Source organism: Fringilla coelebs, assembly GCF_963513975.1.
Source record: "Fringilla coelebs genome assembly, chromosome: 29".
NCBI lineage: Eukaryota > Metazoa > Chordata > Aves > Passeriformes > Fringillidae > Fringilla > Fringilla coelebs.
The window spans coordinates 1,604,817-1,624,013 of record NC_140055.1 but is presented as its reverse complement, the minus strand read 5'-3'; the positions used below and the strand labels follow the sequence as shown (position 1 = coordinate 1,624,013).

At 63.6% G+C, this 19,197-nt stretch overlaps 3 protein-coding genes across 4 annotated transcripts in view; 1 reads left to right on the top strand and 2 right to left on the bottom strand.

Moving 5' to 3' along the window:
* Window positions 1-19,197, bottom strand: part of S100A10 (S100 calcium binding protein A10) — a 109,427-nt gene extending 90,230 nt beyond the window's left edge. For both annotated transcript variants that reach the window (XM_084223058.1, XM_084223056.1), the window contains exon 1: window positions 19,194-19,197. The gene's annotated coding sequence lies outside the window, so the exon portion shown is untranslated. The remainder of the gene's footprint in view (window positions 1-19,193) is intronic.
* Window positions 285-12,602, top strand: F11R (F11 receptor). The gene is made up of 9 exons (XM_084222958.1): window positions 285-397; window positions 3,619-3,675; window positions 4,459-4,572; window positions 5,739-5,882; window positions 6,788-6,990; window positions 7,967-8,069; window positions 9,851-9,958; window positions 11,210-11,307; window positions 12,074-12,602. Exons 1-9 carry the CDS (start codon window positions 328-330, stop codon window positions 12,107-12,109), a joined length of 933 nt encoding a protein of 310 aa, XP_084079084.1. The 5' UTR covers window positions 285-327; the 3' UTR covers window positions 12,110-12,602.
* Window positions 15,548-16,687, bottom strand: KCNJ10 (potassium inwardly rectifying channel subfamily J member 10; the record flags this gene model as incomplete). The annotated part of the gene is made up of 1 exon (XM_084223324.1): window positions 15,548-16,687. The coding sequence occupies one exon, from the start codon at window positions 16,685-16,687 to the stop codon at window positions 15,548-15,550; it is 1,140 nt and encodes a 379-aa protein (XP_084079450.1).

Genomic DNA, 19,197 nt, shown 5'->3' with positions numbered 1-19,197 from the left:
TCAGCGCCCCCTAGCGGCCGAAGCCGCCCGGTCGCCCCGGCAACGCCACGCCCCGCCCCCCGCGCGCTCCCATTGGCCAGAAGTTGCGGCGCGCTCTCCCATTGGCCGCCGCTCCCCGCCCTCTCCTTTAACCAATCAAACCACGTGGGCGGTGCCTTCCTGACCAATCAGCGAGCGTTCCTCAAACCGACGGGCCGGACGACCAATAAGAGCGCGGAGGGGGCGTGTCCCGCGCGGCACCTGGCGGGGTGGGCGTGGCGGTGGGCGTGGCGGTGGGCGGGGCCTGGCGGGGCGGGGCGGGCGCACCTGGAGCGGGGCGGCGGCGCCATGGCGGGAGCGGAGCGGGGAGCGCCCGGGGCGGGGCTGCGGCTGCCGCTGCTGCTGCTGGGGGGGCTCGGTGAGTGCGGGGGGCTCGGGGCACCGGGGGGGACCGGGGGGGACCGGGGGAGGGGCGGGAATTGGGGAGGGGGCGCGGGGAGTGGGGGGGGGAGGGGGCGTGGAGAACGGGAAGGGGAATTGGGGATGGGGGAGGGGAGACCGGGAGTGGGGTGAAATTGGGGAGGGGGCTCGGAGAACCGGGGAGGGGAACGGGAATTGGGGAGGGGGCTCGGAGAACCGGGGAGGGGAACGGGAATTGGGGAGGGGGGGGGAGGAGAAGCGGGGGACGAGCGGGAATTGAGGAGGGGGTCTCGGAGAATTTGGGGTGGGGGGGGAATTGGGGAAGGGGGAAGGGAAAACCGGGTGGGGGTAAAACCGGGGAGGGGGCTCGGAGAACCGGGGAGGGGAACGGGAATTGGGGAGGGGGCTCCGGGAACTGGCGGGAAATTGGGGAGGGGTCTCGGAGAATTCGGGGTGGGGAAAAATTGGGGAAGGGGGAAGGGGAGACCGGGTGGGGGTAAAATTGGGGAGGGGGCTCGGAGAACCGGGGAGGGAAACGGGAATTGGGGAGGGGGCTCAGGAAACGCGTGGTCGTTAACGGAGGGGGACAAACGGGGGGCTCCGGTAGGAGGGGAGGGGTCGGTGGGTACCGGAGTGGGGAAAGGGGGGGGGGGTCGTTAACGGGGAGCGCGTGGGGGGCGGGCGGGGCAAGGTCGGTAGCGGGGGAGGGGTCTGGGGTCACCCCGGGGGGGTCAGGACCGGGCCGGGGTCACCGGAGGGGGTTCGGACGGGGGGGAGGGGTCGAGGTCCCGGGGAGGGTTTGGGGGGGCACCCGATCCGGTCCCGGTACCGTGCCGGTACCGGGGGGGGGGCGCTCGGTGTTTGTGCCCCGGGACCCCCCGGTACGGGGTCACCGGGAGGGGGAGCGGCGGTCCCGGGACCTCCCCGAGCCCCGGGATTTACGGGGGGGGTCCCGGTGGCGCATCCGGAGCGGGGGTGGGGGCGGGGGTGGCCTTCCTGTCCCCTCCATTGTGCTCGACAATCCCGGGATTAACCCGATCCCGCCTGGGCCGGACCCGGCCTGAGTCGGGATTAACCGATCCCCGTTTATTTAGACCCAAAATGAGTCGGGATTAACCAATCCCCGTTTATTTAGACCCAAACCAGGTCGGGATTTGCCCAATCCCGGCAGATTTAAACCCGGTCCTGGCAGGCCCCGGCTCCAGGGTGATCCCAGACTCCCACGGGATGCTCCCATCCTTTGTTTATTCCCCAAATCCACCCAAACATCCCCAAAATCTCATCCTGATTCTGATTTCCCCCCCCAAATCCCAATTTCCCCCTCCCAAATCCTGATTTCTCCCCCTAAAATCCCGATTTCCCCCCGAAATCCCGATTTTTTTCCCCCAAATCCCGATTTTTTCCCTCAAATCCCGATTTTTTCCCCCCAAATCCCGATTTTTTTCCCCTCAAAATCCCGATTTTTTTCCCCTCAAAATCCCGATTTTTTCCCCCCAAATCCCATTTTCCCCCTCAAAATCCCGATTTTCCCCCCAAATCCCGGTTTTTTTCCCCAAAATCCCGATTTTTTCCCCCCAAATCCCGATTTTTTCCCCTCAAAATCCCGATTTTTTTCCCCCCAAATCCCGATTTTTTCCCCCAAATCCCGACTTTTCCCCTCCAAATCCCGACTTTTCCCCTCCAAATCCCGACTTTTCCCCTCCAAATCCCGACTTTTTCCCCCAAAATCCCGATTTTCCCCCCAAATCCCGGTTTTCCCGCCCGGGTTTCGCTTGGCAGCGGCCCCGGGGTGCAAAGGTGGCGCGGGCGGGTGGCGGCCGAGGCGTTCCCGGCGACATTCCCGGTGACAATCCCGCCTGGAATGAGTCACCGCAGCCCAACCCGGCACCGGGGATGCCCCAGCTCCGGGATGCGACGCGGGGGGGACAGCGAGGGGACAGCGAGGGGACACCGGGGGGGGGACACGGGCGTGTCCCCGCGCACGCGGAGCTCGGGGAGTTGCGACATTCCCGGCCGGTTTCCTGTGAAACTGGGCAGGAAATGGGCAGAGACTGGGCAGGAACTGGGAAAGAACTGGGCAGAAACTGGGAAAGAACTGGGCAGAAACTGGGAAAGAACTGGGCAGAAACTGGGAAAGAACTGGGGAGAAACTGGGAAATAACTGGGGAGAAACTGGGGACAAACTGGGCAGAAACTGGGAAATAACTGGGGAGAAACTGGGAAAGAACTGGGCAGAAACTGGGAAATAACTGGGTAGAAACTGGGGACAAGCTGGGCAGAAACTGGGAAATAACTGGGGACAAACTGGGCAGAAACTGGGGACAAACTGGGCAGGAACGGGGAAAGAACTGGACAGGAACTGGGAAAGAACTGGGCAGAAACTGGGAAAGAACTGGGCAGAAACTGGGAAAGAACTGGGCAGAAATTGGGTAGAAACTGGGCAGAAACTGGGAAATAACTGGGGACAAACTGGGGACAAGCTGGGCAGAAACTGGGAAATAACTGGGGACAAACTGGGCAGAAACTGGGGACAAACTGGGCAGGAACGGGGAAAGAACTGGACAGGAACTGGGAAAGAACTGGGCAGAAACTGGGAAAGAACTGGGCAGAAACTGGGAAAGAACTGGGCAGAAATTGGGTAGAAACTGGGCAGAAACTGGGAAATAACTGGGGACAAACTGGGGACAAACTGGGTAGAAACTGGGAAAGAACTGGGCTGGAACTGGGAAAGAACTGGGCAGAAACTGGGGACAAACTGGGCAGGAACTGGGAAAGAACTGGGCAGAAATTGGGCAAGAACTGGGCAGAAATTGGGTAGAAACTGGGGAGAAACTGGGAAATAACTGGGCAGAAACTGGGCAGAAACTGGGGACAAACTGGGTAGAAACTGGGAAAGAACTGGGCTGGAACTGGGAAAGAACTGGGCAGAAACTGGGCAGAAACTGGGGAGAAACTGGGAAATAACTGGGGAGAAATTGGGCAAGAACTGGGCAGAAAAGGAGCAGGAACTGGGCAGGAGCTGGGCAGGGCAGGAGTGGCCGGACGGGATTTTCCGGCTCCCGGTGGTGACCGTGCCCAGTGACCTCCGGGTGGCCGTGCCCGGGGCTCCCGGTGACCTCCCGGCCCCGGTGGCCCCGCCCTGGCTCCCGGTGACCTCCTGGCCCCGGTGGCCCCGCCCTGGCTCCCGGTGACCTCCCCCCCGCCCCGGTGTCCCCGCAGCCGCGCTGGCCGCAGCCCAGGTGACCTCGGAGGACCAGGAAGTGCCGGAGCACAAACGTGAGTGTCCCCAGAGTGTCCCCGGGAGTGTCCCGGGAGTGTCCCCAGGAGTGTCCCCGGTGTCCCCGGGAGGGTCCCCGGTGTCCCTGCAGTGTCACCGTCCCAGGGCCGTCCCGGTGAAGGCTGCACCTGGGGAGGTCTGGGGGGGTTGGTTTGGGGTCAGACTGGTTTGGGTGGTCCCAGAACCGATCCCGGTTCTGACCCCAGTCCTGGTTCCGTTCTGACCCTGGTCCCGGTTCTGGTCCCAGTCCCGGTTCTGACCCTAGTCCTGGTTCCGTTCTGGTCCCGGTCCTGGTTCTGTCTGACCCTAGTTCTGGTCCCAGTTCTGTTCTGGTCCCAGTCCCGGTTCTGACCCCGGCCCTGGTCCCAGTTCTCTCTGACCCCGGTCCTGGTTCTGTCTGACCCTGGTTCTGGTCCCGGTTCCATTCTGGTCCCAGTCCCGGTTCTGACCCTGGTCCCGGTCCCAGTTCTGGTCCCGGTCCCGGTTCTGGTCCCGGTTCTCTCTGACCCCAGTCCTGATTCTGTCTGACCCTGGTTCTGGTCCTGGTTCCGTTCTGGTCCCGGTTCTGGTCCCGGTCCCGGTTCTGCCCTGTTCTGGTCCCGGTCCCGGTTCTGGTCCCGGTCCTGGTTCTGGTCCTGGTCCCGTTCTGGTCCCGGTTCTGGTCCCGGTCCCGGTTCTGGTTCTTCCCGGTTCTGGTCCCGGTCCCGTTCTGGTCCCGGTTCTGGTCCCGGTTCTGCCCGGTGCCGGTTCTGGTCCCAGTTCCGACCCGGTTCCGCCCCCAGCCGTGGAGCTGCGCTGCGCCGCGTTCCGCTCCAGCTCCGGCAGCGCCCGAATCGAGTGGAAATTCCAGAGGGGCTCATCCCTGGCACTGATCTACTACGGGGGGGAGCTGACAGGTACGGGACACTGGGGACACTGGGGACACTGTGGGGACACTGGGGACAGGGGGGAACAGTGGGGACAGAGGGGACACTGGGGACAGCCAGGGGACAGCCAGGGGACAGTGGGGCTCATCCCTGGCACTGATCTACTACGGGGGGGAGCTGACAGGTACGGGGACAGTGTGGGGACAGTGGGGACACTGTGGGGACACTGGGAACAGGGGGGAACAGTGGGGACAGAGGGGACACTGGGGACAGCCAGGGGACAGCCAGGGGACAGTGGGGCTCGTCCCTGGCACTGATCTACTACGGGGGGGAGCTGACAGGTACGGGACACTGGGGACACTGGGGACACTGTGGGGACAGGGGGGACAGCCAGGGGACAGAGGGGCTCATCCCTGGCACTGATCTACTACGAGGGGGAACTGACAGGTACGGGACATGGGGACAGTGGGGACACTGGGACAGCCAGGGGACAGAGGGGACATTGGGGACAGTGGGGGACAGAGGGGACATTGGGGACAGCCAGGGGACAGCAGGGACAGTGGGGACAGAGGAGACAGAGGGGACACTGGGGGGACAGGGGGGACACTGGGGACACAGGGACAGTGGGGACAGGGGTGACAGAGGGGACAGCCAGGAGACACGGGGACAGCCAGGGGACAGGGGGGATACTGGGGGGACACTGGGACATGGGGGACACTGGGGACAGTGGGGGGACACGGGGACAGTGAACACAGAGGGGACAGCAGGGACACTGGGGACACGGGGACAGTGGGGACAGGGGATACTGGGGACAGCCAGGGGACAGCAGGGACAGAGGGGACAGTGGGGGGACAGAGGGGACAGCGGGGGCAGTGGGGGACAGGGGAGACAGAGGGCGATATTGGAGACAGCAGAGACACTGGGTGATCCTGGGGACACAGGGGACAGCGTGGACATTGGGTGGCACTGGGGACATTGGGGAAACTGGGGGATGTTGGTGACACCCAATGGGGCACTGAGGCCGTCAGGGACACCGGGTGACATCAGGGGATATCGGGGGACATTGGGGGACACCGGGAACATTGGGGGGCCTTGTGGGGACATCAGGGGTGTCCCTGTGGGGCCATGGGGTGTCCCCTGGGTGTCCTGGGGGTGTCCCCCGGTGTCCCCCGGTGTCCCAGCCCGGTGTCCCCCAGAGCCGTACCGGGACCGTGTCGAGTTCTCGCCCACGTCCATCCGGTTCCAGTCGGTGACGCGGGAGGACAGCGGCAAGTACATCTGCGAGGTGGTGGGGGATGGCAGCCACATCGCCAAGTCCGAGGTCAACCTCATCGTCCAGGGTGAGGCCACCTGTCCCCAGCCCGGCCCTGTCCCCTGTGCCCAACCTTGACCTTGTCCCCTGTCCCCAACCTGGCCTTGTCCCGGGTGACCAACTCCAGCCTTGTCCCCTGTGCCCAACCCCAGCCTTGTCCCCTGTCCCCAACCCGGCCCTGTCCCCTGTCCCCAACCTTGACCTTGTCCCCTGTCCTCAGCCCCAGCCTCGTCCCCTGTCCCCAACCCCGGTGTTGTCCCCTGTCCCCAACCCCGGCCTTGTCCCCAGCCCTGGCCTTGTCCCCTGTCCCTGTTCCTGGTGTTGTCCCCTGTCCCCAGCCTTGTCCCCAGCCCCATCCTTGTCCCTCGTTCTTGTCCCCATTCCTGGCCTTGGCCCTGGCCCTGTCCTTGACCTTGTCCCTGGCCATGTCATTGTCACCCATCCCTGGTCCCTGGTCACTGTCCCAGTCCCTGCAGTGACTCAGGATGGTGCCATCACTGTCCTTGTCCCCATCCCTGTCCCTGTGTGCCCGCAGTGCCCCCGGGGAAGCCGCAGTGCCCAGTGCAGCCACCGTGGGTGCCCGGGCTGTGCTGTCACTGTCACTGTCCCTGTGGTCACTCAGGCAGTGTGTCAGTGTCACTGTCCCTGGGGTGGCTCTGGGCAGTGTGTCACTGTCACTGTCCCTGGGGTGGCTCTGGGCAGTGTGTCACTGTCACTGTCCCTGGGGTGGCTCTGGGCACTGTGTCCCTGTCCCTGTCACTGTCCCTGTGCCCGCAGTGCCCCCGGGGAAGCCGCTGGCCCACGTGCCCAGCTCAGCCACGGTGGGTGCCCGGGCCGTGCTGTCACTGTCACTGTCCCTGGGGTGGCTCTGGGCAGTGTGTCACTGTCACTGTCCCTGTCCCTGTCACTGTCCCTGTCCCTGTGTGCCCGCAGTGCCCCCGGGGAAGCCGCTGGCCCACGTGCCCAGCTCAGCCACGGTGGGTGCCCGGGCCGTGCTGCGCTGCTCCGAGGCTCAGGGCTCGCCCCCTCCCACCTTCCGCTGGTACAAGGACGGCACCGAGCTGCCCCAGGACCCCAAATCCAGCCCCGCCTTCCGCAACTCCTCCTACAGCCTGGACCCGCGCTCGGGGGAGCTGGTCAGTGCCAGGGGCCTTCCTGCCCCTCCCTCTCCTTCTCCTGCCCTTTCCCTCTTTTCCTGCCCCTTTCCCTCTTTTCCTTTCCCTTTCCTCCTTTTCCTGCCCTTTTCCCTCTTTTCCTCTTCCTTTCCTCCTTTTCCTGCCCTTTGCCCTCTTTTCCTCTCCCTTTTCCCATCCCTTTGCCCTCTTTTCCTGCCCCTTTTCCCTCTTTTCCTCTCCCTTTCCTTCTTTTCCTGCCCCTTTTCCTCTTTCCTCTCCCTTTTCCCTCTTTTCCTCCCCCTTTGCCCTGTTTTCCTCTTTCCTCTTTTTTCCTGTCCTTTTCCCTCTCCCTCTCACCTTTTCCTGCCCCTTTTCCCTCTTTTCCTACCGTTTTACCTCTTTTCCTGCCCTTTGCCCTGTTTTCCTTGTTCCTCTTTTTTCCTGTTCTTTTCCCTGTTCTCCTCTCCCTTTCCCTCTTTTCCTGCCCCTTTTCCTGCCCTTTTCCTTCTCCCTTTCCCCTTTTCCTGCCCTTTTCCCTCTTTTCCTGCCCCCTTTCCCATTTCCCTCTCCCTTTCCCTGTCTTCCTCTCTCTTTCCCCCTTTTTCCCTTTTTTCCTGCCCTTTTTCCTCTCCCTTTCCCCATTTTCCTGTCCTGTTTCCCTCTTTTCTTCTCTTTCTCTCTTTTCCCGTTCTCCTCTAATTTTCTCCCTTTTCCTGCCCCCATTTCTCCCCTTTTTCCCCCATTCCCCCTTCATTTCCTCCACATTTCCCCCCATTTTCTCCTCTATTCTTCCCCATTTGCCCCGTTACCCCCCATTTTCACCACGTTTTCCCCATTTTTGCCCCATTTTCACCACGTTTTTCCCATTTTTTCCCCATTTTCACCATGTTTTTCCCATTTTTTCCCCATTTTCACCACATTTTTCCCATTTTTCCCCATTTTCACCACGTTTTTCCCATTTTCCCCCCGTTTTCCCCCGTTTCCCTCCCCGTTCCAGGTCTTTGAGCCCGTGGGGGGCTGGGACACGGGCGATTATCACTGTGAGGCCTCCAACAACGTGGGCAGCCCCCAGAAATCCGACGTCTTCCGCATGGAAGCCAGTAAGGAGCGGTCCCCACCCCCATCCCCATCCCATCCTGATCCCAATCCTGATCCCAGTCCCAATCCTGATCCCCACCCTGATCCCCATCCCATCCTGATCCCATCCTGATCCCAATCCCAATCCTGACCCCCATCCCAATCCTGATCCAAATCCCAATCCTGATCCAAATCCCAATCCCGATCCAAATCCCAATCCCGATCCAAATCCCAATCCTGATCCCCATCCCAATCCTGATCCCCATCCCATCCTCATCCTGATCCTAATCCCGATCCCGATCCCGATCCCAATCCTGACCCCAATCCCATCCTGATCCCTGTCCCAGTCCTGACCCCAATCCTAATCCTGATCTTGATCCCATCCTGATCCAAATCCCAATCCCGATCCTGATCCCAATCCTGATCCCATTCCTGATCCTAATCCCAATCCAATCCCAATCCCAATCCTGACCCCAATCCCATCCTGACCCCGATCCCATCCTGATCCCATTCCCAATCCTGATCCCATTCCCAATCCTGACCCCATTTCCAGTCCTGATCCCAATCCCAATCCTGATCCCAATCCCATCCTGATCCCCATCCCAATCCTGATCCCATTCCTGATCCTGATCCTAATCCAATCCCGATCCCAATCCCAATCCCAATCCTGATCCAAATCCCAATTCTGATTCCTGTCCCAGTCCTGATCCCATCCTGATCCCGACCCCAATCCTGTCCTGATCCTCGTCCCAGTCCTCACCCTGATCCTGATCCCATCCTGACCCCGATCCCAACCAATCATGATCCCCTTCCCAATCCTGATCCCGATCTGAATCCCGATCCCAATCCTGATCCCATTCCTGATCCTGATCCCCATCCTTATCCCCATCCTGATCCCAATCCCCCCAGTCCAGTGGGATCCCACCTGATCCCATGGGATCCTCGCCGATCCTGTGGGATCCCCTCGATCCTATGGGATCTCCCCAATCCTCCCGATCCCAGTGGATCCCCCCAATCCCGTTGGATTCCCCCGACCCCATTAGATCTCCTTGATCCCATGGGATCCCCCCGATCCTGTGTGATCTCCCTGATCTTCCCAATCCTGCCAATCCTGTTGGATCCCTGTGACCCTGTGGGATCCCGTGGGATCTCCCCAATCCCATTGGATCCCCCCGATCCCGTGGGATCCCCCTGATCCCCCTGATCCTGTTGGATCCCTGTGATCCCATTGAATGCCCCCGATCCCATGGGATCCCCCCAATGACCCCGATCCCGTGGGGTCCCCCCAATCCCATGGATCCCCCCAATGCCCCCAATCCTGTTGGATCCCCCCAGTCCCGTGGGATCCCCCTGATCCCGTGGGGTCCTCCCGATCCTGCTGGATCCCTGTGATCCTGTTGGATACCCCTGATCCCATTGAATCCCCCCAATCCCATGGGATCTCCCCAATCCCCCGATCCCGCTGGATCCCTGTGATCCTGTTGGATCCCCCCAATCCCGTGGGATCCCCCCGATCCCCCTGATCCTGTGGGATTCCCCCCGATCCTGCTGGATCCCCCCAATCCTGTGGGATCCCCCCAATGCCCCCAATCCCATGGGATCCCCCCGATCCCCCCAATCCCATGGGATCCCCCCAATCCCGTGGGATCCCCTCAATGCCCCCGATCCCGTGGGGTCCCCCCAATCCCATGGATCCCCCCGATCCCGTGGGATCCCCTCAATGCCCCCGATCCCGTGGGATCCCCCCGATCCCGTGGGGTCCCCCCGATCCCGCGGATCCCGGATCCCCGCTCCCTGCCCCCAGGCGAGGTGAACGTGGGCGGCATCGTGGCCGCCGTGGTGCTGCTGCTCCTGGTGCTGGCGCTCGCCGCCTTCGGGGTCTGGTTCGCCCACAGGCGCGGCTACTTCAGCAGTGAGCAACTGGGAGGGACTGGGAGGAACTGGGAATGGGATTGGGAGGGACTGGGAGGGACTGGGAGGGACTGGGAGGGACTGGGAATGGGATTGGGAGGGACTGGGATGGGACTGGGATGGGACTGGGAGGGACTGGGATGGGATTGGGAGGGACTGGGGGGGACTGGGAATGGACTGGGAGGGACTGGGAATGGACTGGGAGGGACTGGGATGGGACTGGGAGGGACTGGGGGGGACTGGGAATGGACTGGGAGGGACTGGGATGGATTGGGAGGGACTGGGATGTGATTGGGAGGGACTGGGATGGACTGGGATGGGATTGGGAGGGACTGGGAGGGACTGGGATGGGACTGGGAGGGACTGGGATGGGATTGGGAGGGACTGGAGGGGACTGGGAATGGACTGGGAGGGACTGGGAATGGACTGGGAGGGACTGGGATGGGACTGGGAGGGACTGGGGGGGACTGGGAGGGACTGGGAATGGACTGGGAGGGACTGGGATGGATTGGGAGGGACTGGGAGGGACTGGGAGTGACTGGGATGGGACTGGGATGGATTGGGAGGGACTGGGGGGGACTGGGAATGGACTGGGAGGGACTGGGAATGGACTGGGAGGGACTGGGATGGGACTGGGAGGGACTGGGGGGGACTGGGAGGGACTGGGAATGGACTGGGAGGGACTGGGATGGATTGGGAGGGACTGGGAGGGACTGGGAGTGACTGGGATGGGACTGGGATGGATTGGGAGGGACTGGGAGGGACTGGGATGGGATTGGGATGGACTGGGATGGGACTGGGATGGACTGGGAGCGACTGGGAGGGACTGGGATGGGATTGGGAGGGACTGGGAGGGACTGGGATGGGACTGGGAGGGACTGGGATGGGACTGGGATGGACTAGGATGGACTGGGAGGGACTGGGAGGGACTGGGATGGACTGGGATGGACTGGGAGGGACTGGGATGGACTGGGAGGGACTGGGGATGGCCCCCTGTCCCTGGGGATGTCCCCGTGTCCCTGGGAATGCCCCCCTGTCCCCATGTCTGTCCCCGTGTCCCCATGTCCGTCCCCCTGTCCCAGCAATGTCCCCCTGTGTCCCCTCCCCTCCCTCACCCCCGTTTTTTCCCTTTTTTTTCCAGAAAAAACAGAGTGAGTGACACCAGAGCCACCTCCTCCTGCTGGGTGACCCCACCCCCCTCGGTGTCACCTCGGTGTCACCGTGGTGTCACCCCGGTCCCTGGAGGGGACAGAGGGGACAGGGGGGTGGTGGCACCTCCCAAATTCCCGCTTTTCCCGCAGTGCCGGCGGGAAGAAGGTGATTTACAGCCAGCCCTCGCGGCGCAGCGAGGTGAGCAGGGGGACAGCAGGGACAGCAGGGGGACAGCAGGGGGACAGCGAGGGGACAGCGAGGGGACAGCGAGGGGACAGCAAGGGACAGCAGGGGGACAGCACGGGGACAGCACGGGGACAGCACGGGGACACCACGGGGACACTACGGGGACACCAAGGGGACACCAGGGGGACACCGCGGGGACAGCAAGGGGACACCACGGGGACAGCAAGGGGACACCGAGGGGATACCAGGGGGACACCACAGGGACACCGAGGGGACACCAGGGGACACCGCCGGGACACCGCCGGGACCTGCCACCGCCCTGGCGGGGACACCCCGGTGTCACTGGTGTCCCTGGCAGGAGGGTGGTGGGGGATGGTGTCACCTGGGATGTCCCCATTGGTGTCACCGTGTCCCCAGTGATGTCACCATTGATGTTCCCATGTCCCCATTGGTGTCACCTGGGATGTCCCCATTGGTGTCACCGTGTCCCCATGGATGTCACCGTGTCCTTATTAATGTCCCAGTGTCCCCCGTCAGTGTCCCTGGCACTGTCCCCATCAATGTCCCATCCCTGTCCCCATCGATGTCCCCATGGCAGTCCCCATCCCTGTCCCTGTGTCCCCATCAATGTCCCCGTGGCTGTCCCCATGTCCCCATCAATGTCCCCGTGTCCCCATGGCTGTCCCCATTGATGTCCCCATGGCTGTCCCCGTGTCCCCATGGCTGTCCCCGTGTCCCCATCCCTGTCCCCATGCTGTCCCCATCGATGTCCCCACAGGGCGAGTTCAAGCAAACCTCCTCGTTCCTGGTGTGACGCCGTCCCTGCCACCCCCGGACATTTGTTCCCAATTCCCGGAATTCCGCCGGATTTGGGCAATTCCTGTGGGATTTTTGGGGAATTCCCACAGGATTTTTGGGAATTCCCACAGGATTTTTGGGAATTCCCACAGGATTTTTGGGAATTCCCGTGGGATTTTTTGGGAATTCCCGCGGTTTTTTTAAAGCCTCTCCGGTGCCTTCGCCGCCGCTGCCTCCGGAACTTGGGGGCTGGGATGTCCCCTTGTCCCCTCTCCGTGTCCCCTTGTCCCCTCTCTGTGTCCCCCCCGTTGTCCCCCCCCATTCTCTCCTCGTCCCCTTTGTCCCCCCCCCTGTCACCTCCCCTCTTTCCCCCCTTGTCCCCCCCCATTGTCCCTCCCTGTCCCCTCCCTGTCCCCGGGGGGCTCTGGGAGGGGGCGGGGCTGGTGCCACCACCTGGGGACAGCACCAGTGTCCCACTGGTCCCAGTGGCCCCCCTGTACTGGGAGTGTGGGGGGGGGTACTGGAAATAAACTGGTGTCCTTGACCTGGCCTGGTGACACTGGGGGGACACTGGGGACACTGGGGGGACCCTGGGGACACTGTGGGGGAGTCTCTGGGGACATTAAAGGGACATTGGGAGGTCCCTGGGGATATGGAGGGCACTGGCACCCTGGGGGACATTTCAAGGGCGTCCCTGGGGACATCTGGGGGACCGTGGGGACATCAGGGGGTTCCTTGGGGACACTGGGGGTCACAGGGGGGGTGTCCCTGGGGACAGCGACAAGACATTCTGGGGACATTGGGGGACCCACTGGCGACATTGGGGGGGTCCCTGGGGGCTGAGGTGACATTGGGGGTCACAGTGGGGACATTGGGGTCACACTGGGGACATTGGGGGGGGTCCCTCGGGGCTGAGGTGACATTGGGGGTCACACTGGGGACATTGGGGTCACACTGGGGACATTGGAGGAGCTTTAGGGTGACCCTGGGAGTCACCAGGGAACCCCTGGGGGGGACATTTGGGACCCCTAGGGACATTGGGGGGGGGTCCCTGGGGGCTGAGGTGACATTGGGGTCACAGTGGGGACATTGGAGAAGCTTTAGGGTGACCCTGGGGGGGACATTTGGGACCCCTGGGGACATTGTGGGGAGGGGTCCCTGGGGCTGAGGTGACATTGGGGTCACAGTGGGGACATTGGGGGGGGTCCCTGGGGGCTGAAGTGACATTTGGGACCCCTGGGGACATTGTGGGGAGGGGTCCCTGGGGCTGAGGGGACACCGGGGACGCCGTGGGGACACTGGGGACACCCCCCACCTTCGACGTCACCTTTATTGAACTCCTGCCCCTCCCCCCCCCGCCCCCAAACCGAGCTCGGGCCCCTCCCCCGCGGGCGGGTGGGGGAGGGGCGGCTTTGAGGGGGGGTCCCGGGGGGGGTCCCGCTCCTTCCTCATTACTGACACCTTTAATTAGTGGCACTAATTGCCCCGGCGCGGGGGGGCCGCGTTAATTGCGGGGTCTACGTTAAGCAGCAGCGACGGGCGGGGGTGGGGGAGGGGACCCCGGCCCAGGGGGGGAGGGGAGGGGAGGGGACACGGTGGCCGATTATCGGTGACACCCCGGGGGGACCCCCCCGACACTGCCCGGAGTGGGGGGGGACAGGGGAGGGGTCTGGGGGGGGTCTCCTGCCTCAGTTTCCCCTGGCAGGGGGGGGAGCAGCGGCGCCCTGGGGGCTGGTGGCACCTCCAGGGGTTGGTGACACTTCAGGGCTGGTGGCACCTCCAGGGGTTGGTGACACTTCAGGGCTGGTGGCACCTCCAGGGGTTGGTGACACTTCAGGGCTGGTGGCACCTCCAGGGGTTGGTGGCAGTTCTAGGCATTGGTGGCACTTCGGGGCTGGTGGCATCTCCAAGGGTTGGTGGCACTTTGGGGCACCAGGGTCTGGTGTCACCTCCAGGGACTGGTGCCATCGTAGGGCTTGTGGCACCTGCAGGGCTTGGGGACACCTCCAGGGCTTGGTGGCATCTCCAGGGGTTGGTGGCCCTTTGGGGCAGGTGGCACCTCCAGGCACGGTGGCACCTCCAGAGGTTGGTGACACTTTCAGGTGTTGGTGGCACTTTGATGCCAGTGTCACCTCCCGGGCTTGGTGGCATCTCCAGGGCTTGGGGACACCTCCAGATGGTGGCACTTCCAGGGGTTGGTGACACCTCCAGGCACTGGTGGAGTCTTGGCTGGTGGCTCTTCTGGGCTTTGGTGACACTTTTAGAGACTGGTGGCACTTGCAGATGTTGGTGACACCTCTAGGGCTCAGTGACACGTCCAGGCATTGGTGACATCTTGGGGCTGGTGGCACTTGCAGGCATTGGTGGCACTTTGGGGCTGGTGGCACCTCCAGGCTGATGTCACCTTCAAGCCTTGGTGACACTTCCAGGCACTGGCGTCACTTTGAGGCTGGTGGCACCTCCAGATGTTGGTGACACCTCCAAGGACTGGTGACACCACCAGGGCTGGTGGCAGCTCCAGATGTTGGTGACACCTCCAGGGGTTGGTGACGCTTTGGGACTAGTGGCAGATCCAGACATTTGTGTCCCCTTGGGGCTGGTGACACTTCCAGAACTGGTGACACTTCCAGAACTGGTGACACTCTGAGGCTGGTGACACCTCCAGGCATTGGTGCCACCTCCAGGGCTGGTGACACTTCCAGAACTGGTGACACTCTGAGGCCGGTGACACCTCCAGGGTCTGGTGACACCTCCAGGGCTGGTGACACTTCCAGAACTGGTGACACTTCCAGAACTGGTGACACTCTGAGGCTGGTGACACCTCCAGGCATTGGTGCCACCTCCAGGGCTGGTGACACTTCCAGAACTGGTGACACTCTGAGGCCGGTGACACCTCCAGGGTCTGGTGCGACCTCCAGATGTTGGTGTCCCTTTGGGGCTGGTGACACCTCCAGATCTTGGTGTCCCCTTGAATTGGTGACACCCCAGATGCTGGTGTCCCCTTGAATATGGTGACACCCCCAGATCTTGGTGTCCCCTTGAATTGGTGACACCCCCAGATGTTGGTGTCCCTTTGGGGCTGGTGACATCCCCAGATGCTGGTGTTCCCTTGAACTGGTGGCACCCCAGGTCTTGGTGTCCCCTTGAATTGGTGACACCCCCAGATGTTGCTGTCCCTTTGGGGCTGGTGGCACCCCCAGATCTTGGTGTCCCCTTGAATTGGTGACACCCCAGACGTTGCTGTCCCCTTGAATTGGTGACACCCCCAGATGCTGGTGTCCCCTTGAACTGGTGACACCCCAGATGTTGGTGTCCCCTTGAATCTGGTGACACCCCAGCTGCTGGCACCCCCTGCCCCTGGCGACACCCCCTGCCCCTGGTGACACCTCCACCATCCTCCACCACCCCCTCGCCCCGATGCCACCCTCGCCCCGATGTCCCCCCGTGTCCCCCCTCAGACGTTGCTGATGCGGACGCTGAGCGGGGCCCCCTCCCCGTCCCGCTCCGCCTCCCGCAGCGACTCCTCCAGCTTGACCTTCTCGGGGTCCCCGAAGCGCGCGGCCTCGCGGTGACAGCAGGGCGCCGCCACCTTCACCACGCGGTCGAAGAGGCTGAAGTCGGCCACGTACTTGCCGCTGGCCGACAGCGAGATGGCCGGCGTGAACTCGTAGCCCCACAGGATCTCCTCGGGCAGGTAGGACGTGCGCACCTGGCACGTGGCGCTGGTGGACTCCACCGTGCCGCTCAGGATGACCACCAGCTCGAAGTCGCCGTCCCCCGAGCGCAGGGACACGTCCCGCAGCGGGCTGGCCTCGTCCACCACGTGGTAGAAGGTCAGCGGCAGGATGAGGAAGGGGCTGTCCGAGGACGTGTCCACCTGGAAGTCCACGTTGAGCTGGTTGAGCCGGACGCTCTCGCCCTCCTTGGTCAGGTGGGTCTGCAGCAGCTTGCCGGTGACCTGGCAGCCGATCAGGAGGCTCTTCCTCATGTTGGCCACGCGGATCATCAGGCAGGTCTTGCCGTCGTGCTGCGCCACCACGGCGTTCTGGCTGAACTTGATGGTCTCGGCGCGCTTCTTGGGCCGCGCGATCTTGGCCAGGAAGGTGCCGGTGATGAAGATCTCCAGGATGGTGGTGAGCACCAGCTGGGTGATGAGCAGCACGATGGCCAGCGGGCACTCCTCGCTGATGTAGCGGAAGCCGTAGCCGATGGTGGTCTGCGACTCGAGGGAGAAGAGGAAGGCGCCGGTCAGCGTGTGCACCTGCATCACGCACGGCGTGTGGTTGGCGGGCGGCTCGAACTCCAGCAGGTCGCCGTGCGCCGCCGCCACCAGGTACCACACCACGCCGAAGGCGAACCAGGTGCCGGCGAAGGTGGCGGAGAAGAGCAGGAGCTTGTAGCGCCACTGGAGGTCGATGAAGGTGGTCCACAGGTCCTTGAGGTACAGGAAGCGCTTGTCCGAGATGTGCTCCATGCGCACGTTGCTGCGGCCGTCCTTGGTCAGCACGCGGCGCCGCCGCAGCCCCGGCCCCATCAGCGGGCGGCTGTCGGTCTGCGTGGTCTGGCTGTAGTACACCTTGGTGGAGGACGTCATCTGCGGGGACAGGGGGGACAGGTGAGGGACAGTGGGGGGCAGGTAGAGAATGTCATCTGTGGGGCCAGGTGAGGGACAGGTGCGGGACAGGTAGAGGATATCATCTTCAGGGACATGGGGACAGTGGGGGACAGGTGAGGGACAGTGGGGGACAGATAGAGGACATCATCTGTGGGGACATGGGGACAGGTGCGGGACAGGTAGAGAATGTCATCTGCAGGGACAGGGGGGGACAGGTGAGGGACAGTGGGGGACAGGTGGGGGACAGGTAGAGAATGTCATCTGTGGGGACATGGGGACAGTGGGGGACAGGTAGAGGATGTCATCTGTGGGGACATGGGGACAGGTGCAGGATAGGTAGAGGACATCATCTGCGGGGACATGGGGACAGTGGGGGACAGGTAGAGGACGTCATCTGCAGGTACATGGGGACAGTGGGGGACAGGTGGGGGACAGGTAGAGAATGTCATCTGCAGGGACATGGGGACAGTGGGGGACAGGTGGGGGACAGGTAGAGAATGTCATCTGCAGGGACACAGGGACACGTGAGGGACAGGTCAGGGACAGGTAGAGAATGTCATTGGTGGGGACATGGGGACAGGTGAGAGACAGGTGGAGGAGATCATCTGCAGGGACAGGTGAGGGATGGGTGGAGAGGGGCACCTTCAGGGGACACAGGGACAGGTGAGCGACAGGTGAGGGGGTGATCAAGGGGGATACAGGGGACATGTGAGGGACAGGTGGAGAACATCTGTGGGGACAGGGGGACACGTGAGGGACAGGAGGGACAGGTGAGGGGTCATCAAAGGGGACACAGGGACAGGTGGAGGATGACATTGGGGGGGAACTGGGGGGTCATCCCTGTAACTGTGCGTCCCCATGTCCCTCTGTCCATCCTCTGTCCCTCTGTCCATCCCCCTGTCCCTCTGTCCGTCCTCATATCCCTCTGTCCATCCCCCTGTCCCTCTGTCTGTCCCCATGTCCCTCCATCCCTCCACGTGCCCTCCCCATTCCCAAATCCCTCCGTGTCCCCTCGGTGTCCCCCCCGGTGTCCCCCCCCTGTCCCCTGGCAGCTCCGGTGGCCGTGGAAGTGTCCCGGGCGTCCGGGAGGAAGAGGAAGGGGATGAATGGGAGGTGACAGGGACAAACGGCCGGGGGCAGCGCCAGGCACCTCCCCGGTGTCCCTGGTGTCCCCGTGTCCCGGTGTCCCCATCCCAAAAAAGGCCCTTTCAGCCCCCGCCAGCCTCTGGCCCCGCCACCGTTTCCGCCACGGAAGGGCAGCGTGCCGGGGACACGGGGACACGGGGACACCGGGAGGTGGTGGCACCACGGGGGGTCTCCTTGGAGCCCGGTGTCCCCGTGCCGGCCAAGGCTGGGGGACACGAGTGGCACTGCCACCGTCCTGGCTGCGCCAGAGAAATGTCCTGGGAGGGACGGGGGCGGCCGGGACAGAGGGGACATCGGTGTCCCCAAAGAGGGGACACGGAGCGGCTCCTTCGCAGATGGGCCGTGGGGGTCCCTGGGGCCACCGTGTCCCCACCGATCCACCGTGTCCCCACAGAGCCACTGTGTCCCCAGAGCCCCACCGTGTCCCCACAGAGCCACTGTGTCCCCAGAGCTCACCATGTCCCCAGAGCCACTGGGTGTCCCCAAAGCCACCACCTGTCCTGGAGCTGCTGGGGGTCCCCAGAGCCCCCCATGTCCCCAGAGTCACCAGCTGTCCTCAAGTTCCTGGGGTGCCCAGGGCCTCCCATGTCCCTGAAGTCACTGTGCCCCCTAAAGTTCCCCTTATGTCCCCAAAGCCACCGTGTCCCCAAAGCCACACCGTGTCCCCAAAGCCACACCTTGTCCCCACCCCCTGCTCTGGGGGTCTCTGCACACCCCTGCCCCCCTCTAGGGTGGTCCCTCCCCTCCTCTTCAGGCCCCCGACCCCCCCCTTTCTCCCCCCCACCCCCCATTTTTGTTCTCCCCACCCCCCTGCCCCATTTTCGGGGTCCCCGCCCCTCGGAGGGCCCCGCGTGCCCCCCGTGCCCCCCGGCCGCGCTCCGGTGGCCGGACACGGCTCGGGACAAGCCGCAGCTTGTTCCCGGTGCCCGCGGCACAACCGGTTACCCATTAACCCCCCCCCGACATCCCCCCCGCCCGTGCCTCAGTTTCCCCTCGGGGGGTTCTGGTCACTTTGGGGGTCACGGCAAAGGCCCGGCCCTACATGGGGGGGGACAGGAGGACTGGGGGGGGCCCCAGGGACGCGTCCCCGTTCCCCGCGTCCCGCTGGCACCGGCGGCGCGGGCACCGTTCCCACGCCACGGCGGTGCCAGGCGTGACCGGGCGCCCCGCCAGCCGCGCCCCCCCCGCCCCCAAACTGGGGCGCGGGGCTGCTCCGAACTGGGGTAACTGGGATTTGGGGGGGTGGAGGGGGGGGAGCGGCCCCCCGGCCCCGCGGAGGGGTCCCCAAATTGAGGAGGGGGGGCGGGGTGGGGGTGGAGAGGGGGGTGGCGGTGGGGTGGCGG